This window comes from Moschus berezovskii, chromosome 24, assembly GCF_049115385.1.
Source record: "Moschus berezovskii isolate FMDL1 chromosome 24, NW_MosBer_1.0, whole genome shotgun sequence".
NCBI classification, from domain to species: domain Eukaryota; kingdom Metazoa; phylum Chordata; class Mammalia; order Artiodactyla; family Moschidae; genus Moschus; species Moschus berezovskii.
Window position 1 is genome coordinate 47,593,636 of NC_142483.1, and position 27,242 is coordinate 47,620,877.

General features: G+C 51.1%; 1 protein-coding gene across 3 annotated transcripts in view; it reads left to right on the forward strand.

Annotated features, from left to right (window-relative positions):
- The window catches only part of ULK4 (unc-51 like kinase 4), a 514,736-nt gene extending 487,934 nt beyond the window's left edge, over positions 1–26,802 (forward strand). For all 3 annotated transcript variants that reach the window (XM_055414560.2, XM_055414559.2, XM_088831696.1), the window contains 2 exons: positions 25,190–25,275; positions 26,602–26,802. In XM_055414560.2, coding sequence (XP_055270535.2) covers positions 25,190–25,275; positions 26,602–26,665 — 150 coding nt within the window. In that variant the 3' untranslated portion in view covers positions 26,666–26,802. The remainder of the gene's footprint in view (positions 1–25,189; positions 25,276–26,601) is intronic.
- The last annotated feature ends 440 nt before the right edge of the window (positions 26,803–27,242 follow it).

Below are 27,242 nucleotides of genomic sequence, written 5' to 3' on the forward strand. Positions count from 1 at the left end.
CATCAGAAAGCACCTTAGATGTTGGAGAAAGCCAACCAGTTCATGGTACAGGTTCATGCTTCAGCATCAGCCCTTCCAATGAGTATTCATGGTTGATTTCTTCTAGGATTGACTGGTTTGAGCTCCTTGCTTGTCCAAGGGAGTCTCAAGAGTCTTCTCCAACACCACAGTTCAAAATCATCAATTCTTCAGCACTCAGCCTTCTTTATGGTCCAGCTTTCACATCCATCCTTGACTACTGGAAAAACCATAGTTTAACTGTGTAGACCTTTGTCAGTGAAGTGACGTCTTTGCTTTTTAATACGCAGTCTTATTTGTGTACTGCCCCGCATTTCAGCGCATTTTCACAAGAGGGACTTCTGCCATCACTGCCGGTGATCCTGTTAACCTGAAGTCACTTTCTTTCCCATAATTCTCGTGACTCTCTGCTACTCACAAAGTCAGGGGCACACTCCTTTGCATGGTGCACAAAGCCTGTCACAGCTGGCCCATGCAGTCTTCACCAGGACCTCTCGGCACCCCCTCTGTAGACCCCGCCATCAGTACCCCTGACCCGTGCTGGGTCCTGGACTCACTCACCACGCCGGTCACACCATCATGCCTTGGTTCCCGCTCTCCTCTCTATAGGGAGCCATTTTGCTTCTGCTCCAGCTGACAAACTCCATCTCACCCTTCAAGATGCAGTCAGGTGTCACCTCCACCATGAAGCCTTCGCCACCCATCTTACGCCTGCCAAATGCTAATCCCCAGGCATTTGCCTGAGCTGTTCCCAGTGAATCATGGCTTCTTTCTACCCGACTGGTCTCACCAGCAAGATCTAATGTACCGCCAGCTGGCAAGGGAGTCTGGGAATTGTAGTTCCTGGTTTCCTGCTGACAGGCAAGAGCTTAGAAGGGTATTGATAGTCCGGAGTATGAAGAAATAGCTTGCGTGTGCCACAGCCCTTCCCCACAGGAGCCATGACCTCGAAGAGGTCGGATAGTCCTGGGCGGCACCCAGTTTGTATAATGTTGCCTCCCAGGTGCTCAGTACCTCAGCCATAGCACGCGATCCAATTCCTGGGGCCGCCCCCAGCCCTTCCCAGTGCAAGCCCATCCGTCACTGGTACACTAATACCACCAGAAGGGCTTGTTGAGGAGTGAAGCCAGGGGAAGACGGCGAAGCCTAGGAGAGAGGCAGTGTCACCTGAAACCACGCTGTGAGGGCTCACGGCCCAGCCCCTGCACTCCCCAGCGGGGCCCCTGCACTCCCCAGCGGGGCCCCTGCACTCCCCAGCGGGGCGGAAGTACTGGAGTCCTGTCTTGGGAAATGGGCCCCTGCACTCCCCAGCGGGGCCCCTGCACTCCCCAGCGGGGCCCCTGCACTCCCCAGCGGGGCCCCTGCACTCCCCAGCAGGGCGGAAGTACTGGAGTCCTGTCTCGGGAAATGGGCCCCTGCACTCCCCAGCGGGGCCCCTGCACTCCCCAGCGGGGCGGAAGTACTGGAGTCCTGTCTCGGGAAATGGGCCCCTGCACTCCCCAGCGGGGCCCCTGCACTTCCCAGCGGGGCCCCTGCACTCCCCAGCGGGGCCCCTGCACTCCCCAGCGGGGCGGAAGTACTGGAGTCCTGTCTCGGGAAATGGGCCCCTGCACTCCCCAGCGGGGCCCCTGCACTCCCCAGCGGGGCGGAAGTACTGGAGTCCTGTCTCGGGAAATGGGCCCCTGCACTCCCCAGCGGGGCCCCTGCACTCCCCAGCGGGGCGGAAGTACTGGAGTCCTGTCTCGGGAAATGGGCCCCTGCACTCCCCAGCGGGGCCCCTGCACTTCCCAGCGGGGCCCCTGCACTCCCCAGCGGGGCCCCTGCACTCCCCAGCGGGGCGGAAGTACTGGAGTCCTGTCTCGGGAAATGGGCCCCTGCACTCCCCAGCGGGGCCCCTGCACTCCCCAGCGGGGCGGAAGTACTGGAGTCCTGTCTCGGGAAATGGGCCCCTGCACTCCCCAGCGGGGCCCCTGCACTCCCCAGCGGGGCGGAAGTACTGGAGTCCTGTCTCGGGAAATGGGCCCCTGCACTCCCCAGCGGGGCCCCTGCACTCCCCAGCGGGGCGGAAGTACTGGAGTCCTGTCTCGGGAAATGGGCCCCTGCACTCCCCAGCGGGGCCCCTGCACTCCCCAGCGGGGCCCCTGCACTCCTGCACTCCCCAGCGGGGCCCCTGCACTCCTGCACTCCCCAGCGGGGCCCCTGCACTCCCCAGCGGGGCCCCTGCACTCCCCAGCGGGGCCCCTGCACTCCCCAGCGGGGCCCCTGCACTCCCCAGCGGGGCGGAAGTACTGGAGTCCTGTCTCGGTTTCCCATCGGCTACATGGAGGTGGTAGTCATGCCCTGCGTTATGCTGTGGGCCGATGCAGTGAGTACACACGGATAACACGCCTGGTACAGAGCACATCTGCAGTGAGCACGGCTGTCACTGTGGTCCCCACCACGCCATCTTCATCACCACCGTCATCCCTGTGTTAACACGCAGCAGGGGCCGTACCAGGTCTGGTACCACAGTGAGGTCGTGCTGATGGAGAAGGCGAGGGTCAGGGACCCGTTCGGAGTGTTAGATGCACCCGCTCCCCTCCTCAGGCTTCTGCCTGCCCATCCGAGCTGTTTCCTCTGTCCAAGGGGGAGACGTGGTTAAATGTGCCCCCAGATTCCTCCTCTGTCGACCGTGGGCCCCGCCACCCCCTCAGCCTGAGGCTCTGAGAGGGGCCAGAGAGGTCCCGCTCAGGCTCTCGTGCTTGCGAGTGTTAACCCCAGCCTGGCCTTTTGTCAGTGTTGAGTCACCAAGTCAAATTAAAGTCATTTTGTACTTTGTAGATATTTTCAATAACGCTAAATTTCTGAGGGAATTCTGCGGCAGTATTTATGATCATTGCTATGGGTGTTAGGTACAGATGATTATAAAAGCTAATTAAGAATTCCTTGGGGATTTAATCATTGAGTCCAGTCATTTCACTGTGTCTTCTCCTCATGTACCTGAAATAGTATACTGTAAGCAGTAGCCATGATTTTTCAATGGTTCTTGCACTCAGGTAATGGGTGTTATTACAAAATTAAGACCGGTTTAAGTATGTGGTTTATAATCTCCATAACAGCAGCAGTAAGGAAGCAAAGCAATTTAAACAGGTTAACTAAAAGCGTGTATAATGTGTGGGAGATGCACCGAGAACCGCACAAGGTCGGAAGCCTCACAAGTGGCCCGGCTGCTGACGCCCCTGCCCTCGCAGCAGTGCTCCCTGACACGGAGCCCCCTCCACACCCGGGGTGCTTGGTGCTGTGGGTCCCTGACACTCAGATGGGGGCCCAGCTTGGGAGACCCTGCTCTCCCATGAACCAGAACAAAGGGGGATCCAAAGGTTCATCAGGTTTGACCATCACAACATTTCAAGACTAGGTTGGCAGTGGTGGCCATTCAGTTACTCTGATGAGGCTTCTTAACTGGGTAAACACAGCCACAAGCAGTTCAAGGAGTAGGGCTGGCACGTCTCTGGCTGCAGTTACGTGGGGGCATGACAAATTGAAGTCCTCAAAGCATTCTCAGTGTCATATGCCAGGCACTAGTAGCTGCTGCTGCTAAGTCACTTCAGTCGTGTCCAACTCTGTGTGACCCCATAGACGGAAGCCCACCAGGCTCCCCCGTCCCTGGGATTCTCCAGGCAAGAACACTGGAGTGGGCTGCCATTTCCTTCTCCAATGTGTGAAAGTGAAAAGTGAAATTGAATTCGCTCAGTTGTGTCTGACCCTTAGCGACCCCACAGACTGCAGCCTACCAGGCTCCTCCATCCATGGGATTTTCCAGGCAAGAGTACTGGAGTGGCTTGCCATTGCCTTCTCCAATTAGTAGCTGAGTTACTGGCAAATCACAAAAAACCCGGAGCACACTGTGTAAGCAGCGAGGGCAGGTGCTGAGTCTCCTGGAAGGGAGCTCAGAGGTGCACGGGGTACTGAGGCTCTGCATGCTCCTCAGGCAGCTGCCCTCCTTCCGTGAGCTGCTTTCTTGGGCTGCAGACAATGTGTTAAAAAGCAAAGACATCACTTTGCCGATTAAGGTTCGGATAGTCAAAGCTATGGTATTTCCAGTAGTCATGTACAGATGTGAGGGTTAGACCATAAAGAAGGCAGGGCACAGAAGAATCGATGCTTTCAAAATCTGGTGCTGGAGAAGACTCTTGAGAGTCTCTTGGACTGCAGGGAGATCAAACCAGTCAATCCTAAAGGAAATCAAACCTGAATATTCACTGAAAGGACTGATGCTGAAGCTCCAATACTTTGGTCACCTGATATGAAGAGCCAACACATTGGCAAAGACCCTGATGCTGGGAAAGACTGAAGACAGGAGGAGAAGGGGACGACAGAGGACGAGATGGCTGGATGGCGTCACCAAGTCAAAGGACAGTTTGAGATGGTGAGGGACCGGGAGACCTGATGTGCTGCAGTCCGTGAGGTCTCGGAGATCAGGCACAGCTTAGCCACTGAACAACAACAACAAATAAGGGTGTTTGCTGCAGTACCGACCCTCCACGGTGTCTCCAAGCCCTTCCCAGGGCTCTGAGAAGGGACCTTTCCAAGAAGCTCCCAGCAGACTCAAGCCACTGGCTCAGCCATCCAGAAACCACCTCCTGTTCTCCAAGGGCTCAGTTAGGAAGGAAAGAAAGCAAAAGATGGGTAGTTTATGATCACATCTTTTTTTTCTTTCCTTTCATGAAATTGCTTGAGGTTGAGTTTTCCCACAAAACTATGTGCAAAGAATAACCAGACTCAGACTGGATTTTAGTATGATTCTTATCTGTGTCGAGGGACTCGCTGTGTCCCTATGGGTCTTTCCACACCCACTACAGACTCGAGCACCCTGAAGGCAGAGGACCCTCAAATCAGTCACCTTGTGTTACACAGGCTTATGGGACCAAGAGCCAAAAGAAGGTTCAGTTCAGTTTAAGAAAACAAGGCTCGCACTCTCTGCCCTCAAGTGTTCCCACGTGTAGCCCTAACAAATAATAAGATTCACTGGACCAAACTTTATGAGCCAACATGACTTTGGCTCCAGTGCAGGACTTTGCTGATGACTCTCCTTGTTCATATATTTGGACTCCAGCAAATGTCAGTATCATCCTACGAAAGTTTGAGGCTTCCTGGGATGATTTGGTTAAGAGAAAAACTCTGATTTCATGAAGCCCAGATCTTTAGCCAGAAGACCAGCTCTCTATCTGGAGATGCTCAGACCCCCAGAGAGCTCTGGCATCTGAGGGGTGAACTGAGAGTCTAAAACGTGCCCCCCCATCAGTCACAGCTCTGTGCCCTATTCTCTGCAGAGTGAAATTGCACAAGCAGCGGTCATCCCCAAGGGACCCCAGCTGATCTTACTTTGTTTCTGGACGGAGAAAAATCAGTAGGAAGATAAGCATCATATACACAGCCAAAGTCACACCGCAGGGGCAGAGAACAGAGGAGGCCGTGTCGTCTTTTCTCTTCCCATCATTTTGATTGTCGAGCCAGCAGGAAATCATTGCCCTCTCTTCACCATTTAGTCCCCCTTTCCTTCCTTCCACCAGGTGAAACGGGAACCATGGCTTCCTCCTTGATGGCCCCTAACCCCTTTCCTTAGCCTTTCTCAGCCCCTGGCCTTGCCTGGGCAGTGACCCTCCTCGCTCTCCTCAGGTGCAGCCCCCACCCTGACCTTTTGGGGTCCCCTGGAGATGTTGACCAGGCTCCACTGCGAGCTCCTTGGATGTGCAGGGAGTGCCTCGCCCCTCGGCCTCTGCCAGCTTCTGTGGGTGGTTTGCACCAACAGCGAATAGGGGCATTACAGGACAGAATCACGGCACCCTTCCCCCGAGACATACAGTCCAGGCCTTGCCGTCTTAGGCCCTAGAGAAACGCAGCTGGATAAATATGCTGAACATCCCCGGGGAGCAGTGTGAACTCTGCCTCCTGGATACCTGACCCTCCCAGAGTAAAGGTCTTCAGAGGGACTGAAGGCACAAGCCAGGGAGAGCTGGGGTGGAGAGAGACAGTGGCCCCGAGGGTGAGAGGGCCTCAGCGTGGAGTAGAAGGAAGATGCCCTGCGGTTTGGGCGGGAAGCCATGCCCCACACCGGTGCTCCTGCCCTACTGTGAGTGGGCAGGACCACCGCTCTTGACCTGGCCCCAGCCGCCCTGCCTCCTTAACCATGGCTGAGGCCACAGCCTCAGGTGCTGCCGAGGCCCTGCCTCCTCTCCTGAAGGTCTGGACAGGCCTTGGAGCTACACCCGAGTGGGGCCCTCCACTGCTCATCACAGCTCAGCCTGCCAGCTGCCCCTGCTCACTGTCCCGTCTGCTTCCCTGAGGCTAGCGCGTGAATTTCCAGCCACATCCACGCTTGGGAACTTCCCTCTCTGAGCTGCACTCACTGCCTCCTAAAAGCCAAGATGAAAACAGTGCCCACCTCAGAGCGTTCTTCAAGGATTCAGGAAGATAGCGTATGAAAGACCTTCACAAATGCACCGATCTGTTATCTTTCTAAAGGAAATTGTTCCACAACGATCTCTGGAGACAGTCTCTGGTTCCATGTGGCATGTCAATCCATCCGTCAAAACGAGGTCCCAGAAAAGCCCTTCTTTCCCTAGTTATTGGCAAAACGAGTTCAGCTTTGAGGCCATTTCAGGTTCAAAGCTCAGTTGATGAATATGGAGTGAACATTCTGTTCCAGTCCTGGTTTCCAGTCTCCAGATTCTCCACTCTGGAGGCAGCCAGCGCAGTCCCTGTTCTGGCCATTTCTGCAGAGATGCTCTGGAGGAACGTGTTGGCTGTCCACCTTCTCCGCCTTCTACACAAATGGCAGCTGACTCCACACACTCCAGCTTTCTTGTCCGCTCCCCCCTCAGTGGTTTCATCTTTGCCAGAGAGGGTGGAAACGATATTTTGCCATAGTTTTCATTTGTATTCTGCTTCCTGTGAGACTAAGCACGGCTTCCTGTCTGAAAGCCATGTAAGTTTGCTTTCTTGTGACCTATGGTTTCATATGTTTTGCCCGTTCTTTAGAAGTTGACCCTATTCTTACTGATACCTTGGAGCTCTTTATTAGGGAAGGGGGAGCCCTTTGTGAAATGTGTCACAACCATTCTCCCAGTTTATCAGTTTTTACCTTTTGATTAAAAGTGGCTTCCATGCAGAATTTGATTTTATGTAGTCAAGTTGTGTCAAGATTGGATAAAAAAGCAGGACAAAGTGCTCTTCAGCTCTGACCTTCCAGGGAGTTTGTCTCAAGCCTTTATTCTTTCTCTGCCCCCTGATCTCCCCTGTCAGCCAAGGGAAGGTGCAGGGCACGGGGCTTTGACCTGGGCTGGTCCACAGAAGCAAGGGAAAAGTCCAAAGCTTTGAGCCTTGCCTCGGGCCAGGTGGATAATGCAGATGAGAACCTGAAGTGAAGGGCTGGCTCGTGGTCAGGTCATTAGAACACAGTGATTCCCTGGAGTTGTAGGAAGGGCTTCTTGGGTTCTCTTGGGGTTGGTTAAGCGGTCCAAGCCTGCTCCACATTTATCATCTCCAGACATCTGTAGGCGTATGAGAGGATTCAGCTAGTCAGTGAGCTGGAATCCACACAGTGTGGTCAGCCACTGGGGGAGGGTCTGCTGTTGACAAAAAGCTTTTCTGTCTCACTTTCTCCCCCAGATGCTAAGCCAGGCGCGTGTGGCATGTTCTGCCATTGTGGAATCCTGGACTCAGGGGCTGGGAAAGGGGCTGGTTCTCCGTCCTTTCTGCATTGGTGTTGCTTCCTGAATACAGCCATGGCAAAGCCCACGGCCACCAGGGATAGCTCTACCCACTTGTCCTGCTTGTAGGCTGGTGACAGAGCAACTGGGTCAATCTTAGTCCAAGGACACCGCAGAGCCTCTCGTTTCCTGGGCAAATGGCGTCTCCGCGGACCCCACCAATGTTGCGAACAGTTCTGAGCAGGTTTGCCAGGACTGGGTCGTTCTCTCTGGAGCTTTCCAACATCTGACAGATGCGCCAGCTTGTCCAAACCGGTAGCCGGAAGCTTTGCTGTCAATGCCATTCTTGCTTCTTCCCCACCCTTCCTCTCTCCGCCCCTTGGCCATCCCCTTAAAGCTGGTTTCTAATCTTTCTTTGAAAAGAGTATTTCTCCAAAGAAACATCTTTTCCCTCCACCAGACACTCCTGCAGCAAGAGAAGATGAACAGGAGGCTTTGATCTTGTAGGCATTCTTTTTAAGTTTGATCTTTTGATCTCGTGTTTTGTTTCTGTGTACTTAATGGTTTGCTTCAAAATCGCCTAAATATCAGGTCAAAGAAGACAAATGCTTTTCAAAGGCAGAAGCCCTGCCCGTGCTTTAGTGTCACACCAGACAAAGTGCTATTAAATTGTCCTTTGCAACCGGTAGATTGTCTCTGCCCTGGCAGGAGGTGAAGGGAGGAGAGACACCAACCTCATGACGCCAAAGGCCAGACAGCAGATACAGGGCAGGCACTCTGCTCTGTCACACCACTGTCCTAATAGCCTTCATGGTAAGTAGTAGCTGAGTTCTTCTTGCAGGGCATTCACCGAGCACCACATGCTGTGCTGCGGGCCCGTGTCTTTCTCGTGAGGGTCATGGGATGACCTAGTTCACCCTATTTTGGCCCATTGGGTGTGGGTATGGGCCTCTGAGCCAGTTTAGTGGGCAGCACAGGGCACAGATGTCTCAGGCATTTCCACACAGAACTATTAGGAACTTCCCGTAAAGAGTCCGCCTGCCAATGCAAGTTCGATCCCTGGGTTGGGAAGATCCCCTGGAGGGCATGGCAACCCACTCCAGTATTCTTGCCTGGAGAATCCCATGGACAGAGGGTCTGGCGGGCTACAGTCCATGGGGTCACAAAGAGTCGGACATGAGTGGCCAACTAACGCTTTCACTTGTGCATACATCTGTACAGTTTAGCAAATTGTACAGCTTCTGTCTGTGTAGTTTATCATGTCAATCAAGCCTCAGTAAAGCCGTTAAAAATTGGTATGTGCAGACAGAATGAAAATGACAAAGATATAGAAAAAGGATGTAGAAAAGAACTTTAAAAACAGTTGTGAAAGTCCTATATCAATTAGGTAAAAGTTGCCTGTGATATAGATGGTTAAAAAAATTAGATGGTTATTCTACAAACTAAGAATTATTACAATAGCTTTTGCAGTTGTTTTAATACTATAAAATGAGTAAACAGGAGACAAAAATGCACTGCATTTTCAGATTTTTGTCATTTTTTTATGGACTTGAATTTCAGTTCTCTAAGGTTTTTAATGACTTCCTCAGAAATATAAACTTTATGTGCCATAATCTCTTGGCGTATTAAATGGGAACTTGAATAGCCTTTCACTCATAGGATGAGCTAACTTGTTTCTAAGCTCTGAGAACAGCGGTGCTGGGCGTGGAGTAATACACAGCATGTGTGCGGTCCTGCCACGACCAGCGTCACAGCATCAATTCCTCCGCCTCTGTATACTCAGACAACAGAAGCTAGAAAAGAGATGACGGAGGGAGGGAAGGGGCTCAAGATCTGTATTTGCACTTCCTGACTCCCAGGACTCAAGAGCTCACAAAGTGTGGAGCGATTCTTTGGGTTCGGTGGGAAGAGGAGTGGGCAGGTCCGGCTGTGGAGCCCTCATGGACTTGTGCCAAGGTGACGGGCCCTCGGCTGGGTGCAATGTGATGGGGACAGTGAGTGCCTCACCTGAATGTCCAGCCCCGGCCCTCAGACCCTCTGCTGGTTGGGGTTTGTATCCTCCCCCATCTGACTGCCTCATCCTGACCTCTTTCTCTGACCGCCGCCCCCACCTCCCACACACACACCTCTTTGAGGAGGTAGTTTTTTGTGTATTACAGATCAGTTTTTGTCTGAATGACCTTCTGGCCTCTGCCTTTGCTAAGAACCTGGTGTCTGATTATCCTGGGCTGCTTATGGTGATGCATGTATGTGTGTTTATTCTAATGTACATTCCCACGAGTTCTGAAAAGTCTAGTTTTCACACATAACAGTTCAAACTAGAGGGAGTGTCATCACATAGTAGTGAGGTTAGAAAAAAGATGGGCCCCTGAAGAGTCAAGGAATTTCTCTGACACCCTTTCAACTACAGTTATGTTGAAGAGCTTGACTCCACACTTTTATTTATTAAGTCATTTAATGTTACAGGAAACTATAACATCTAATGCTTCCCATCTGAATAACTTTAAGAGACATGGACATTGTACTCTTTAAAGGAATCCTATGAAGATCCAGTAGATAAGTATTCTATGAAAGAATTTGTCAGAAAGTTGCATTTCCTTCAAACAGTCCCAGAATCCCCATCATCTTAATTCATGTTTCATGGTCATGAACCAGAGCATCGCATCAAGGTAACGATGGATCATGGTGCCATTTTTGTCATGGAGTGAAACGGATTGTGGCTTCATAATAGCCCTAAAGTAAGGGAGCTTACATTCTCCTAAAGCTGTCCCATCCAGATATTAGAAGACCACATTTGCAGAGGACCATCAGTTCCTAGGATTTTCTGGAGAAGGACATGTTTAGTGACATGTAAATTTCCTACAGCCTGTGGTTTTATTCATGGATTCACATTGAAATTATCAGTTAAGTTAATGGAGGAGGGTGGACTTATCCATTTCTAAGTGACACCTTGGAATGATGATCAAGTGATGATACTCTAAATGCAGAATAAGAACATCATGCCTGTCACACATTTTCTTCCAGAATCTCAAACTTTTCCAAAAATCATACAAAAGTAATTTCAGAGGAATGTGATTAAGCTTGCTTAACTTAAATTCTCACTTATGTTGGTCTTATGGGTAAAAAATAACTACCTATGACAGTCGAGTGCCAGCCTGAGCTGGATATAAAACCTGTCCCCTGGGTGGATGAGTCCGTGTAACTGGTGAGCAGTTTGGTCCAGAGAGCCGCTGAGGGGCTGCCCTCTGTGAGCTGCATACGAGGTCTTGCTCCTGGGCTGGCAGCAGCTACAGGCAGACTCTTCCTGGAGTTTGCTACAGGAAAACTTCCTGGAGCCACATTCAGGGATGGTGGCGTGTGGGGCTTTGAGGATGCTCCACTGGGGCTGCCCTGCCTCAGGAAGCCTTGCAGGGAGGGGCCTGCAGCACAAGTGCATCCTGGGTGGGATGCATCCTGGTGATGTCCACAGACCCGGGTACCACAGAAGGAAGGGCATCATGTAATATGACAAAGGCTGGTCCAGGACTCAGTTTTGTATGTTTTTTAAAAAAGTGCAGTAACCTCCTGAATTTCTTCAAGCACCCTAGTATAGCATGAGAAGGCAGCATGATCTCCCTCAGCCAGGATCCAAAAGCCGGGGTTTCTCAGCCCCAGTGCTGTTCACATTTGAGTCAGATGATTCTTTATGGTAGGGCAGTCCTGTGTGCTGCATTCTGGCCTCTACCCACCAGATACCCAGCAGCACCCCCTCCATGGGCAACAACAAAAATGTCTCCCAACGTTGCCAAATGTCCTCTGGAGGACAGATCACCCGACATGTAGACACACTGATGTGAAGGAATGGACGGCACCAGGGAGCTTGTGAGTCAGCCGCAGCAGCCGCGTGTGACTGCTGCTTTCCAGCCTTCGGTGATCTTGTGGACAACTCCGCTCACACCCCTGACCTGGCCCCTACCTTCTCCCCCAGTGTCTCTTGATGACTGAGGTCAGGGGCTCTGAGTCAGGTAGACAGAGGCTAGCCACCTGGCCCCTTGATGGGCAGTTTCCTCCTCTGTGGAATGAGAGGCGCCAAAGGACCCCTGTTGCTCTGAGGTCCGTCATGGTCATGCAGGTAAAGAACTTCTCACACCGACTGCTGTCAAGTTAAGACCTAAAAGTCATGCAGAAGTGACTGTGTTAAGTACATGGACTCACCACAATTTTGCCATCTGTGTGTTCACCATTTCAGGATAAGGGATTCTATCGAAGATTAATTTTTTTGGTTTTGTCTTTTTTAAAAAAACTTTTATTATAGTTTTTCATTGGAGCATAGTTGCTCTACGACATCCTGTTGTTTTCTGCTGTATAGCAAAATGAATCAGTATGCATATATCTCCTCTTTTGGGGGTTTCCTTCTGGTTTAGGTCAACCACAAAGCATTGAGCAAAGTTCCCTGTGGTATACAGTAGGTTCTCACTAGTGGAGATTAGTTTTTAAAACCTTAACTGCCCCGCCCCCCCCACACACATGAACACATGCATGCACTCACACACCTGGCACACCGTCTTCTCAGAAGGTGCCGAGGCAGCTCCACCCTCCAGTGGGCATCGCCACCCTCCCGTGGGCATCGCCACCCTCCCGTGGGCATCGCCACCCTCCCATGGGCATCGCCGTGGCTCCGGGAGAGCAGGCTCCGGAGAGAGTGGTATAGGGGACCCGGGGTACAGAGGCGCGTTTGGGGAAAGGTGGGGCAGCACTTCAGTTAGCGGGGGCGGGAGTGCCTCTCCTCCTCTCCATGGAGTTTCCCCTTTCTCCATCTCGGTTTATTTTCCTGCCTCTGCCCAGTATAAACCTCCTTAGGATAGTTCTCCCTCTGAACCAGGGTCCATGAAGCACTTTAAGTCGTGAATACCCCACCTCATCCGAGAGCACCCAGAGTGTTCCTCTTGGGCGATGCTCTTCGGCTTCCGAGAGGCGTGACCTTAAGCAAAATGCGGACGAACATTTTGCCCTGTGGTTGCCCGCCTGGGTTGGGGGTGGAGGGGTCTCTTGGCCTCAGAGCTCGGGGACCCGACTCCGCAAGGCCCTTTCTGTGTTGCCCGTCTGCTCTGCAGAGAAGCGGGAGAGTCGGAGGCTTTTCTGGACCCCCTCCCCACACTGGAGACTCACAGGGACACAGACTCTGACTCCCTGTGAAAGTGCCCAGGGTGGCCCAGGAGGAGGCCACGTGATGAGTGGTCACCCCTCCCTCGAGTCCAGGACCCCAACCCTGCCCTGCCACCAGCCCCAGCTCCCCCACCTCCACCAGGGCCCACGAGGATGAGGGCGGCGCCAGCCAGAGGTCGGCCTGCAAAGCCTTGTGTAGTGGAACACCCCGGCTCTTTGATGTTGCCCCGGAAGCCTCTGAGGCCTGGCTTCAGTTAATTTTATCCCAAGGCAAGTTGGACGCTTGTGCTGGAAGTTCTGCCTGCATGCACGGTCTCTGCCTGGCTCTGAGTGGTCCCACAGGGCCGCCCAGAGTGGGGAGTGTGTGGGTCAGTGGACCTGTCCTGGGAGCTTTCCAAGCTTTCCCCTCCCATCACACACAAGCACACACTCACACACACACTCTGTCTCACACATGCACACACACACCCTCCCTTCCTGTCACCACTCCGCTGTGTAGAATGGATGCTTTGGGCTCAGCCGACAGCTAACCTGTCTCTCTGAAGTGGAAATCTAGGAACTTCACCAGCTTGTGGGGCCCCCCACTGTCCCCTCTTGTGGGGCCAGCCTTTCCCAGAAGCCTCACGGAGAACCTTGGTGGTCCAGCCTGCCACAGGGGAGGGCGCGATCTCAGCGGGGCAGTCGCTAGTGGAATGCGTCCGGAGGGGCTATTTGATCACGGCCGGCCGCGAGCGTCACAGCCACAGGGGAGGTCTCAGCTGTCCCCCGGTCAGCGTCTGGCCTGAATTTGGACTAATTGGTGCCTGATGGTTTCAATCATATCAGCCGAATGTGCTGTAATCTTCCTTCCCATTTCATTTTCCTCCCAGTTTTCTGCATGTGAAGAGGTTTCAGCTGCCCCTGATGCTTCCTTGGAGGGTCCCGGAGCAGAAGGGAGCATTTGGAGGACAGGGACACAGGGCAGGAAGTGAAGTGACTCTCAGCCTTATTCTGACGCCTGTCGAGGATGCTGCCGGGTGACGGAGTCCCCCACAAAGCAGGGTGCTCCCCGAGGCCACACTCCTGCTGACAGCAGCTGCTGCTCTGCCCCCAGCCCCGAGCGCCCCCCACTGCCTTCCTGGCTGCCTTGCCCCCCGGGCCCTGAGGCCCTCTGTCCACCTCCACACAAGCCCCAGCTCCATGCCTCGAACTGTCAGTCACGGCTGCCCCAAGGGCCTGGGGCACGAGGCACTCGGCCCAACCCCATGACACCCCCAAGTCTCCTTTTATCCTTGTGAATGCGGTGGGTTCACGGGGGCCAAGGGGTTCCTGCTCAGCACAGCCTGTAACTGTAAGCAGAGCTTACAGCCAGCGTGGCCAACTGGCCCTCCCCCGTCTGTGACACGTGTTTTAGGAAAAGGTCAAAGACCTCATGCATTTAGGTGACGGGTTCATCCTGTGTTAAAACAGTGCTCACTCAGCAAAAATTAAACCGCTCACTTACTAAGTCTTTTCACAAGCTGGCTAGTAATATAGTCCATCCCCTTCAGTGCTCTGAGAATTACTGTGTAGCAATCCATGTTCCCTGTTTTCAGATCTAGCTCTTCAGGCCTGCCCTGGCCTCCTCTTCTAGGAAAAGTCTCTGAATTGCTTTCTTTCTTTTCTTAAAATTTTGTTCTTTATTTTATTTTTATTATGTTTTGGCTGCACCGGGTCTTTTTGCTACGCGTGGGCTTTCTCCAGTGCAGCGGGCGGCGGGGCTTGCTCTCTAGTTGCGTTGCCTGAGCGTTGCATTGCGGTGGCCTCTTGCTGTGGAGCGTGGGCTCCAGGGCACATGGCTTTCGGTAGCTGTGGCTCACGGGCTCTGCTGCCTGGATGCAGGTGTGATCTTCCTGGACCAGGAATTGAACCCACGTCCTCTGCATTGGCAGGCACATTCTTAACCACTGGACCACCAGGGAAGTCCCAAGAATGAATTCTTTTTTCTGCATATTTATTTGTGACTGTTCTTTTTCACAGTCTTTTCCACTGTTGGTCATTGCGCAGTACTGAATACAGTGCCCTGTGCTCTGAAGCCGGTCCTTGTTTTCCATTATATGCAACAGTGTGTGTGTCTCTCTCTGTTAAATCCCCAGTAATCCCTTCCTGCTCTCTCCCCTTTGGTAAGCATAAGTTTGTTTGCTGTGTGTGTGAATCTATTTCTGTTTTATAAGTAAGTTCATTTGTATCATCATTTTAGATTCCCCATGTAAGTGAAAGCATATGATATCTGTCTGGCTTACTTCACTTAGTGTGATCAACTATAGGTCCATCCATGCTGCGGCAGATAGCGTGGTCTCATTCCTTTTTATGACGAATATTCCACTACATGTGCCACAGCTTCTTTGCCCATTCGTCTGCTGACGGACGCTGAGGTGGTTTCCATGTCTTGGGTGCCGTGAACGCTGGGGTGAATAGGGCCCAGGGGTGGGGTTGTAGGAGCCGATCCACCAAGGATGTTCTGTTCACTCTTGCGCAGTTTCTCACAGTGGCAGCTCTGCCCTGACGCGCACCCGGCTGTGTCCCAGAGTCTCGCCAGGGCTTGGCGCGTGGCAGGTGCTCAGGACGCGCTGTCAGCCGAGCACAGAGTCACGCTCGCGCCCGTCGGGCCTGTCCCTGCTGCGGGAGACTCCCTGTGTGCTCAGCTACATCGGACTGTGCTTTCTGTTCTGCGTGCCTCTCACCAGACTTGAGGACCTTGGGAGTAAGGTTTATAAGCCTGGAGACTTCATGCTTACCATGGCCCCATGGTCATTTTGTAGAGTCGCAGTCACGTTCCACACATTGTTTTTATATTTTCTGCTTTTTCCCCTCATATTCCAGGGTGTACGTTTTCCTGATTGTTCTTATTTATGATGCTGGATCACAATAGAGCGGTTTAGGGGCTGACTGGGTCCTCACACGGTGGAGTGAGGATTGGGGGAAGGAAACTGGGGGACTATTAAGTCTTACTGATCTGCTATCACTCACTTTGCAACACGCCCCCCCCCCATTTCCCTGCCATCCAGTAGGAAGTTCAGAGAAAGGGCTGGAAACAGGCCCTCATTAAGTCACTTCTGCCTACTCCTTCCACACCTCAAAGCCCTGCCGATAACACACACACACACACACACACACACACACACACACCCTGTACACTCAGGGGTTGCATCGTCAAACAGACACACACACATGCACACAGACACACACACACACACCCCGTACACTCAGGGGTTGCATCGTCAGACACACACACACACAAAGACAGACGCACAGACATACACACACAGACATCCCACCACACCGTACACCCCCCCCACCCCACACCGTACACTCTTGGGTTGCAGCATCAAATGGACTCCCTCAGTGTGACCCCAATTCACTGGGGTCAAGTACAAACAGTGTCCACTCAAATGGCTGCTCACTTCTTACGACCCTCGTTCTCACTCCTCGTAACCCAGTCACAGGACGGTTCCTACCTGGCGTGTTTTCTCTCATGAGGAACTGACTCCCGCCACGTCCCGTGGCTGACATCCCACCGCCACTGCTTCTGACACCTGTTCTCCCGGGGTTGTGTGGGGAAAATGGTGTGTCCTGATCCTCTGTCTCACCAGAACTTTCTTTGGGCCAACCTGTTTAGTTAATTCTTTTACCCATGAGAAGTCCAAAATCCAGCCTATTTGCCAATTAAAACTGACTTTTCCTCACTTATTTTGGACCTAGGCTATTGTAGTTAGTTGAATCGGGTCTAAGAGTTTTCCCAAACCAGCTATATTGCATTCAACATTTTAAACTTACTGGATTTAATGGCCAGAAACTGATGTAATTGTGACCAGTTTCCCAGCAATAAGGGCATTTTTACTGCCCTGGAGAGAGCTGAGAGAATTGGCCGGCCCACAACGAAGGGGGGTAGGTATGGATAATTTTCTTCTAGAAAACAGTCATATCTTAAGGAGTGAAAAAGAAAAACATTCGGCCTGCCATCCTCATGGGCCCTGGGCTTAGCAGGGGCCCACAGGTCCAGACGGCAGTCTGGAGGGGAGAATGGAGGTGTCAGGCCAGGTTGGGGAGCCTACGGATCCCAGGGGAGGAGTGCCCTCGACTTCCCTGAGATCATCCCGATGACTAGCCCCACTCAGAAGGAGCCTTGCTTGCTTGTGTTGAGGAATATGACGAAACATTTCTGAGCAGACTCCAGAAAAGACAGAGAGGCCACGAGGCAGCCGAAGGCCGCGTGTGAGAATCACTCCCTCGTGCTCCGGGTGCCCTCAGCGTCTCATGGAAGACACGATGCACACAGGGGCCCGGGAACGGAGCAGCAAGTGTTCCCGTGGTCTTGCTTTAAACGTGGATGTGCAGGGCAGCTCAAGAAACGTCGGGAGCGACCCAGGTGAGTGTGCAGCAGCAGGTGGGACGCGGGGAGCAGCTGCCAGGCCACGCCCCACTGGCCAGGGGCTCCTCACAGACTCCGTCCCAGCGTCTGAAGGCCAGGGGGTCGCGCGTCTCGATGTGCAAGGGGGTACAGACATGGCTCTGAAGCAACCTAAAAACCTTTGCGCTCCAGGAGGAGAAAAAGTAGATGTTAACAGTGCAAAGTAAAGGGGCCAGCGGAGAGGTTTATGCTTGAAACTGGAACCCTCTGAAGTCGAGTTGTCAGTTTCTGCTTGTCTGGACTCGTGTCTGAGATCTGAAGGCCGCGGAGTTAGAACAACCCTCCGGTGTGTGCGGAGACCCCGGGCCGCGCGCGCGCGCGCCTCGGCTCCATCTGCTGGGTTTGTCTCGTCTGTCTGGGTTGCCCGGGCCTGTCTAGAGGAACTCACGAATGAGAAAGTAAGGTTAAGCTGGCTTCACTTTGCCACACACGTTCAGCCCCAGTGGAGAGACAGACGTGTTATCGCCGCTGGCAACCGAGGCCCGCGGCCTGCGCCCCGGCGCGCGCAGCTCCGCGCCTGGAAGCACATCCAGGCCCGGGAGCCGCACCCGCGCTTTTCCGAGCTGTGCGAGCGCGACTCTGTGAGTCAGACCCGCGGGCGTCAGTTAACACTGTGTCGCCAAGTTGCAGAGTGAAGCGCGTCCCGGCGTCCACGTTGTTTAAGGGCAGCGCTGCGCAAGGTTGGCAGCAGGCCGGGCTCTGTCGCCTGGCGGCCACTCGGCCCGGGTGAACCGCTGTCCCCACAGCTGCCCCCGCACGCTGGGAGGTTACCACTTCAGCTTCCTGCCGTCACCCGGGCCAGAGATGGCTTCTTGTGTTGGTTTGCACTTGGGAAGCTGGAATCCAGAAAGGAAGCCAACACAAACTCTGTCCTGGAGGGTGGGTGTGTTAAGAAAAGAAGGAAAAATAAAAGCCCCTGCCTTACAATTTGTGAGCCTGGTGGGGGACATGAGGGATGATTCTGTGGGGTACAAGCCTCTCCTTTTGGTGTTTTGGTTATACCAAGTGATTCCTGAGTGCTCTCTGACACAACTCATGTTCCAGGGACTGTAGCAGAAGCTTGAATAAAGTAGGATATTTATCCAAAGTCCATAATCTGCTTGTTTATATACTCTCAATTAAACTGATGTGGGGAATTGTCTTTCCAAGTTGATCTTCATTCTAAACTCAGATTCACAACTTTTTTATGATCTTTCCCTTTACGAGCCCATATTTTGAATGGATGCCTTTCTGCCAGGTGAACTGCATGTATTTAGCATATTCGTGTTTCCACTTTGATTGATTTTCGCCGTCCAGGAGGAATGTGAGGCAGGCATCCTTTGCAGGAAATGAACCCCAGCCATTTGATGTTTCGAAATAAAATCTACTCTCTGCTATAGAAAATTATTGCAAAATAAAACTGTTTCCTTGTCTTGGCTAATGAGCATTAACTGACTTCTATGACTGAGCGAATTCACTTTCACACATTGGAGAAGGAAATGGCAACCCACTCCAGTGTTCTTGCCTGGAGAATCCCAGGGGCGGGTGAGCCTGGTGGGCTTCCGTCTATGGGGTCACATAGAGTCGGACACGACTGAAGTGACTTAGCAGCAGCAGCAGCAATGAAAATACTAACTACAGGAGGAAGGCATTGTGTTGACACTCTTTGCAGTGTCCTCTTGCAGTATTGATTTCTTAGAGCCACTGCATTGCTCGTTCTTGACTGCAGTGATGAGACCCATGAGAAGTTGTCTAGCAGCTGTTCAGCCGTGAATTCAGCATCTCCGTGGACAAGTGTCACTTGCCCCCCTGCCTTACTGAGTATGGGTCTCAGTGTGCCCAGAACGTCCTCTGCTAAGGTGGCTCGGAAGAGAACGAGGTGGGATGACCTCCAAGCAGACCCACAATTCGCTTTTAACAAAGTTTAAGTACTGAGAACATAGAAGGGTAAAGGACACACTGTCTGATAAAGGCAGTGGAATGTTTTAAAAGAAGGTTAGTGCCCATCATAATGGGCCTTCCCTGATAACTCATCATAACTTATTACCTGTGGTGGCCAAAGAGAAAACCAAGCCCAGGCAGAAAGGAATCACTCATTCCTAAGCCACTTAATATCCTAATATTTATTACAAAATAATTTAGCAAGGCAAATTAAAATTCTTATCTTTTCAAAAAGTATCCAGACTTATCTTTACTGGCATCTCATTCTAAAAATCCAATCAGACCTGCGTACCTAGTAAGGCATGAGGGCTTTCCTAGTTGTTTTCCATTTTTCTATTGAAGGTCATCTCGGCTCCTTTTCCTTTGTAGTGACTTTGAATAAAGCTGCTACAGACTCTGCACAAGGGTTTTCCTGTGGACACGAGTTTTCATTTGTCTTGGGTAAATACCTAAGAGTCCAACTGCCGGATTGTATGGTAGAACTATGTTCAGTTTTATGCAGAGCACCGAACTCTCTTCCATGATGTACCATTAGTTGTACCATTTTGCACTCCTGCAGCCGTGAATGAGTTTTTGTTACTCTGCATCCTGGCTAGCATTGATTACCGTCAGTTTTTATGAATTTAGGTGTGTAGTGTGGTATACATTGCAGTTTAAATTTGCATTTCCCTAGTGACAGCTGACACCGAGTATCATTTCACATGTTCATTTGTCATCTGTAATACCTTCTGTGATTTTCTGCCCATTTATAAAGTTCTCTTGTTGAACTTTAAGAATTCCTTTTACATGTTCTGGATAAAAGTCCTTTATCAGATATGTAATTTGCAAATATTTTCTCCTAGTCTTATGGCTTCCCTGGTGGCTCAGAGGGTAAAGCGTCTGCTTGCAATGCAGGAGACCCGGATTCGATCCCTGGGTTGGGAAGATCCCCGGAGAAGGAAATGGCAGCCCACTCCAGTGGTACTCTTGCCTGGAGAATCCCATGGACGGAGAAGCCTGGTAGGCTACAGTCCAGGGGGTCGCAAAGAGTTGGACACGACTGAGCGACTTTACTTTCACTTTGCTTTCTTTGCTTTGTCTTAGGGGCTTCCCTGGTGGCTCAGCAGTAAAGCATCCGCCAGCAGTGCAGGAGACACAGGAGCCATGGGTTCAATCCCTGAGTGGGGAATGTCCCCTGGAGGCGGGCACAGCAACCACTCCAGTATTCTTGCCTGGAGAATCCCATGGACAGAGGAGCCTGGGAGGCTACAGTCCCTGGGGTCACAAAGAGTCAGACACGACTGAGCAAGTGAGCATGCACAGCACGTGTACTCTCTTGTCAGTCTTCTACAAAGAGCAAAGGTTAATTTTTTTAAATTGAAGTATAGTTGATTTACCATATTGTGTTGGTTTCAGATATACAGCAAAGTGATTCAGTTACACATGTGTGTATATATATATATATCTGTATTCTTTTCCATTACAGTGTATTTCACGATACTGGGTATAGTTCCCTGTGCTATTCAGTAGGACCTAGCTGGTTATCCATTCTCTATACACCAGTTTGTATCTTTGAATCCCAAACTCCTAATTTATCCCATCCTACCCCGCCCATCCCCTTTGCTAACCGTGTAAGTTTGTTTTCTTTCATTCATGTCATATTTTTTAGATTCTACATGTAAGCAACATCATATGATATTATCTCTGTCTGGCTTGCTTCACTTAGTATGACCATCTCTAGGTCCATTCATTTTGCTGCAAATGGCAGTATTTCATTCTTTTTATGGCTAAATAAAATTCCATTGTAAATATATAAAGAGCAAACTTGTAAGCACTGATAAAGTCCAATTGGTCAGTGTTTTTCTTTCTGGGATTGTGATTTTGTGTAGTATTTAAAAACTCATCAGCAAACCCAAGGTCATATATATATTCTCCTATATTTGCGTCAAGAAGTTCTTTGTTTGTTTTTTACATTCAGATCCATGATCCATTTTGAATCATTTCTTTTTGGGGCCATGCCACACAGCTTATGGAATTGTAGCTCCGACCGGGGATTGAACCAAGACCCTCAGCAGTGAGAGTTTGGAGTCCTAACCACTGGACCACCAGGCAGTTCCCTTGAATGACGTTTTATTTGAGGTGTAAGATAAGTGCCTAGGGTCAGATTTTACATAGAGGTGTCCATTTGTTCCAGCATCGTTTATTGGAAAATGTTCCCCCGTTCAGTTTACCTTTGCACGCTTGTCAGAACTTTGATATTATTTGTGTGGGTCTGTAAAAAATCCTGCTGGATTATGATAGGAATTGCAGTAAACCTGTATTTTGGGGAAATCAATGTATGTACTACATTGAGTCTAATTCATGAACATAGTAAATATATCCATTCATTTCATTTAAAAAACTGTTATCAGCATTTTGTAGGTTTTAGTATACAAATACTACTGACATTTTGTGAGTTATACCTTTGAAATTTGTCAGAACTTGCTTTATGACAGCAAGTATATTTTGAAGACTTTAAAGAACACATATTCTGCAGTTGTTAAATGAATTTTCCTTTATATAAGGTCAGGTTTGTTAATCTCATTGTGTAAAACCCGATTTTCGTGTGTATGTTACTGGGAGAGACTGAAAAGTATGCCACCATAATTATAGATTTGTCTAATTCTCACTTTGGTTCTGTCATTTATTTAAACATATTTTGAGGCTGTTATTATGTACATTTAGAATTTAGACTTGGTATATCTTCCTGATCAGTTGAACTTTTTATAAATGTATGTCTCTCTTTATTCTTAGTTATAATTATTGGCTTAAAGCTGACTTTGATATAACTATACCCGCTTTCTTTGGTTACAATTTGTGTGACATATCTTTCTTCATTCTTAAAACTTCAGTTGTTCTTTGCCCTTGTGTTTAAGGTATGTTGGTATGCATCACATGGTCGCGTTTTATTTTGGTTTATCCAGTCTAAAAATGTTAGTCTTTTATTTGGAGCACTTCGTAAATTACACTTAATACAGATGTTGATATATTTGGGCCTGCCTACATTTACGACATTATTCTTGATTTCTGCTCTTTTCCTCCTTCCATCTTTGGGTTTGTTTTGCTCTTCTTATGGTTTCTTAACATGAATGCCTGGATTATCCACTTGAGACCTTTCTCTTTTTTGTTAAGTATTTAGCACCGTAAAGCCCTCTTTAAGCACCGCTTTAGCTGTACCCACTCCCCAGACTTTGATATATTGTATAGACATCTTTCCGGAGAAGGCAATGGCAAGCCACTCCAGTACTATTGCCTAGAAAATCCCATGGATGGAGGAGCCTGGTAGGCTGCAGTCCGTGGGGTCGCTAAGGGTTGGACACGACTGAGCAACTTCACTTTCACTTTTCACTTTCACACATTGGAGAAGGAAATGGCAACCCACTCCAGTGTTCTTGCCTGGAGAATCCCAGGGATGGGGGAGCCTGGTGGGCTTCCGTCTGTGGGGTCTCACAGAGTCGGACACGACTGAAGTGACTTAGCAGCAGCAGCATAGACATCTTTCAGCTCAGAATACTTTCTAATTTTCCCTGGGATGTCCTCTTTGACCCTTGGATTATTTAAGAGTGTGTTGTTTAATTTCCAGTACTTTTGTTATCTTTGTTATTTACCCTAACCCCTAACCCTCTGTCACCCTAACTCTAATAAACCCATGTCTATTGAGCCAGTGATGCCATCCAACCCTCTCATCCTCTGTTGTCCCCTTCTCCTCCTACCCTGAATCTTTCCCAGCATCAGGGTCTTTTCCAACGAGTCGGCTCTTTGCATCAGGTGGCCAAAGTATTGGAGCTTCAGCTTTCTCGAGCTCTTCCTTGTCACCTCCCTAATACTTCCTGGTTCCCTGGGTTTCTCATTCTCTGTCTGGCCACTGACTACTCACGTCCACACTTGTCACGTCTGGGCCAAACCCTGGGAGAACAGAGGGGAGTTTTGGCCGATGGCTTCTGTTGCTGCCCCACAGAACTGCCTGCTGCCTGGGATGGAAGAGAGCCGAGGGAAAGGAAAGGGGCTCTCATCTGCACTCCCGGAGCTTTGGGACACTTCCTTCCCCTCCTGAAGGCTGGCTTCTCCCTCTCCTCCACCCCTCAGTGCTCACCTCCACGGTTTGGGTGTGTTGAGTTCAGGGCGGGCTCTGCCAGAGGGACAGCAGTGGTGGCGCTTTGGTCTCAGGGTCCTTCCCCACTGCTGGTGCTGTTAGCTTTTCTCTGATCTCAAAGAGCAGCTCTGTGTATTCTGTTCAGGTTTTAAACGGACAAGAGTGGCATGTTTTCTCTGTCTTTCCCAGAATTAGAACCTCTGATTGATATTATTTTAAAAATTTATTTTCTAATTAACTCATCTTTATAGGTGGGATAACAGTTGATGTGCTAGGAAGAGTTTCGGTAAGCAGCCAGACTGCAGTTTTCAATTCTCATGGCTCTGTTTATGCTTGCCTTTATGTCAGCTGCACATGATGCTCTTTTGGCCTCTTCCTTTGATCACATAATTTCCACCGTAGGTTTCTATTTGCACTTCCCAAGTAGCCTCGTGAGTAAACGTACCCTTGCTATTTCTTTGCAAGTGGGGCTTAGCCTCTTACACATGACGCGTGGCAGGGTTAGTCAGGACAGCAGATTTGGATGTAGCTCACCTGAACCACATGAGGCACAGTTTTGAGAAAAATTAGATGGGAATCCTTGCTGAAGATCCTTTCCGGCTAAGTTTGTGCTTGCTTCAGACCTACTGAACCACAGCAGCCTTCTGAACTCATTAAGCTGGGTGTAATTTCAGCAAGGATTCACAAGCAGCTCTTTTAAGATGGAAATTTTTGCAGAAATCACACCTAACGCAGTTGAGCTGGCAGCTGGTCTCTACACACTGAGGAAGTGGGACAGGACCTCATGGAGGCTGATTCATTCACAGGCAACTCAGAGGCCACATAAAGGTCTAATTACCCATGACCTTCCTGTCCACATATGTGATTGCTTAAGAAATGGAGAGATGATACTCCGGCCCTGGTTGCTATGATCAGGTAGGAAGATGAACAGTGGGGGCAGCCCAGGTCAGCCTGGTTCCAGCCTCAGGTGGGATTAGGGTCCAGCTCCCTGTGTGCTGCCATCGCAGCCCCTCATCTCAGCCTCGGTTAGCTCATCTATAAAGCACAGCATGCGCCTACCTTGTGAGGTGAAGCTACTGAGGGAGGCGTGAGAAAATGCACAGCAAACTGCAGTCTGCTGAAATGTGAAGTGCCACCCAAGTGTTTATTAGAAAATATTTGAATAACAGATAAAAATAGGACATGGATGATGAATCAAGAGAACCAAGTCTAATACTAGAGCCAGGGTTCATTCCTAAAGCCTTCTCTTCTCTGTCCGTAGGGCCTGGACTCCAGGGTCTGGATCAGCAAGTCTCTGGGAGTGGGGCTGGGGCGGCCCCTCTCTGAGTCCCTTCTGGTCCTGAGGGTTTAGGATTCTGCCCATGGTGCCGCAGGCCCAGGGCTGCCTGAGTGTGTCTCCTGTTTCTCCCAGGAAGTTGGCAAGGGCACACTTCCCAGGGTACCTGGGCGGGGGTGTTGCCCTGGTTTGACTGTTCGTGCCTCTTCCTTCTCCCAGCCCCCCAAGATCACCGGGAACCCAGAGTCACCCTTCTGTCTGTAGGAAAGAGGTTTGTGTTGGGCTTGGGACACAAGGACCAGCAGCGTTGGGGAACTGACAGTTGGCAAGTTTGTTCACCCATGATTTGCTTTCCCTGAAGTGTTCAGGCTCCAAGAACACACAGCCTCCTAAGGGGCCAACTGTAGGCACCCCATCCTGACCTGGCACTTGTCCAACTGCAGTGAACTCCCTTCTGCTCACCAAGGGTGCCTCTGTGGTCAGCAGCACCCCGGGGCTCACTGCCCAGTAACATGGGGAGCCAGAGACTCAGGATGCCCAGCGAACAGGTCGTGGGGTCAGGATGGGGCATTTGACTGCTCTCCTCTCCTCCCTTGCAGATCACCTCCAACGAGAAGCACCTGGAGAGTCTCAGGAGCACAGGGAACCTCCTGCGGGCTCTGGAGGGGTTGGCCCTGGCCGGGGGGTGAGTAGGCTTAGCAAACACTCCCATTTCTTTTTCCTCTCCTCCTCGTTTCCCCTACACACCAGGGACCATCACCCTCCCTCCTGGTGGATGGGCCACCCAGCCCTTCTACCCAGGCCCCACCTGCTAAGGGTGCCCAGCCTTTGTGTAGTTTGTTTTCAGATTCACGAGGTTCTATGGAATCTGCTTCCTGGTGTTTTGAGTATTGCATTCATTGGAGAAAAGCATGTGGTTGAGGTACTGGGGAGACAGTGCTTCTGTGGGAAAGGCTCAGTTCCAACCTGCACTGCTGCATTAATCCTGGACTGGGTGGGGCACTACCTCCTGGCCTCCTCCACCTCTCTTACTTGTGCTTGAGCTGAGGGGAGGGACAAGCTGACCTTGATGGGAGTGGCCCTTCTTGCCTGACTGCCCCTGTGGTGTAAGGTGTGGACAGTGGCTCCAGGGCCAGATGGGTCCATCCCCAGGGACGGCGGTGCCTCAGCCCTGATGGAGCCCTGACGGTGGGTGTCTCTCCCATGCTGGTCACTGGCACCACTCTGGCAGGTGGGGTGGGCTCAGGGCTCCACCGGAGTAGCCCGGCCTGAGCCAAGTGCATCCCTGCCTTTCAGAGCCCCCTGCTGTGCAGAGCAGGAATTGTGGCCCCGCCCCCTGCACCCCACCTCTGCCTTCCAGCCCCCCTACTGGGCAGCAGCCCCACCACCGTGCAGTCAGGAGTGAGCCACCAGAGTCTTACACTTCAAGGGGCACTACCATGGGCCACTCTCCCCTTTGGTGACCACTGTTAAGGCACTAGTGCGTCTCAGACAATTTGCTCCAGCAACAAAGATTCCACTTTAAGGTCTTAATTGCACATCCGTACCTATAAGAATGAGAAATCCAGAGTTGCTGGCTGATTGGCCAGGAAGGGGCACCATGGAACGTCTGGGATCTCTGCTGGTTGGTACAAATCAGCTGCAGGCTGGCGCCATGCAGGCTCCTTGTGGGCTCTGGGCTGACAGGCTCTGGCTGCCGTCTGCCTGACACGCCCTTGCAGCTCAGCATCGGTGCATCTGCCAAAGCAGCTCAGATGCCAAGTGGTGGCAGGGCCAGGAGCTCAGGCATAGCTTAGGGGGCTTGCTATGGTGGGACTGTGGGCTTTGGGGTCCTCACCTCCCACCCCTAGAGCCTGGGGATCCTGTCTGTGCTTTTCAAAATGATGCTCAAGGCAGCTTTGGGAAGCAGCTGGTTCATCAGGTATTCAGGTGAAAAGGAGGCCAGCCCCTTTGGAAGATGGGGCATTTAACCCTGGAAATGCCTAAATGTTTACTTTGGTTTTTCTCACAGGTCATCAGCCAACAGCGCAGTGGCGTCCTTGGCCTTGGAGATCCTCCAAGCTGCTGGACACTAGGCAAGAAGGCACTCAGCACAGTCACTCTGTGGCCGCCACCGCTGGCTACACACACTCCATAGGTCACCCACAGCTCTGTGTGGGTTCAATAAAGTCAGCTGAATCCAGAACCTCTGGCTGAGATGCTCTGACTCCAGCCCTAGAAAACGCACCCAGAACGAGCCTTCTCAGTGCCTGTTGGATGCATCTGGGAACCCCAGGTTTGCTAGATGTTCTCAGAATGCTCTCCCCATGTGTGGGCCAGGTAGGCCTCTGCTTATCAAGGTGGAGGGAAGCTGTGGGCATCTCCCAGCCTATGTCTCCTCCAAAGACTTACCAGGTGGGACGATATAGGAATGCTGTTCCAGCTACAGATCTAGAGCAAGCCTTTGGAAGCTTGTTTTTACCTGCCTGGCTTTTCATTTCAGGAATGAACTGATTCTAAGAATCCTGGGGAGATATGGGCAAGACTCCACTCACAGGAGCAGGTAGTTAAAACTTTGCCTAAAGGAATGCAGAATGCTCAAGGAATGCTGGCTTCCTTGCAGGTCTGTCTGCTCACCCAGGTGGGATGAAGGCATCAAGGTAGACTCCTCCC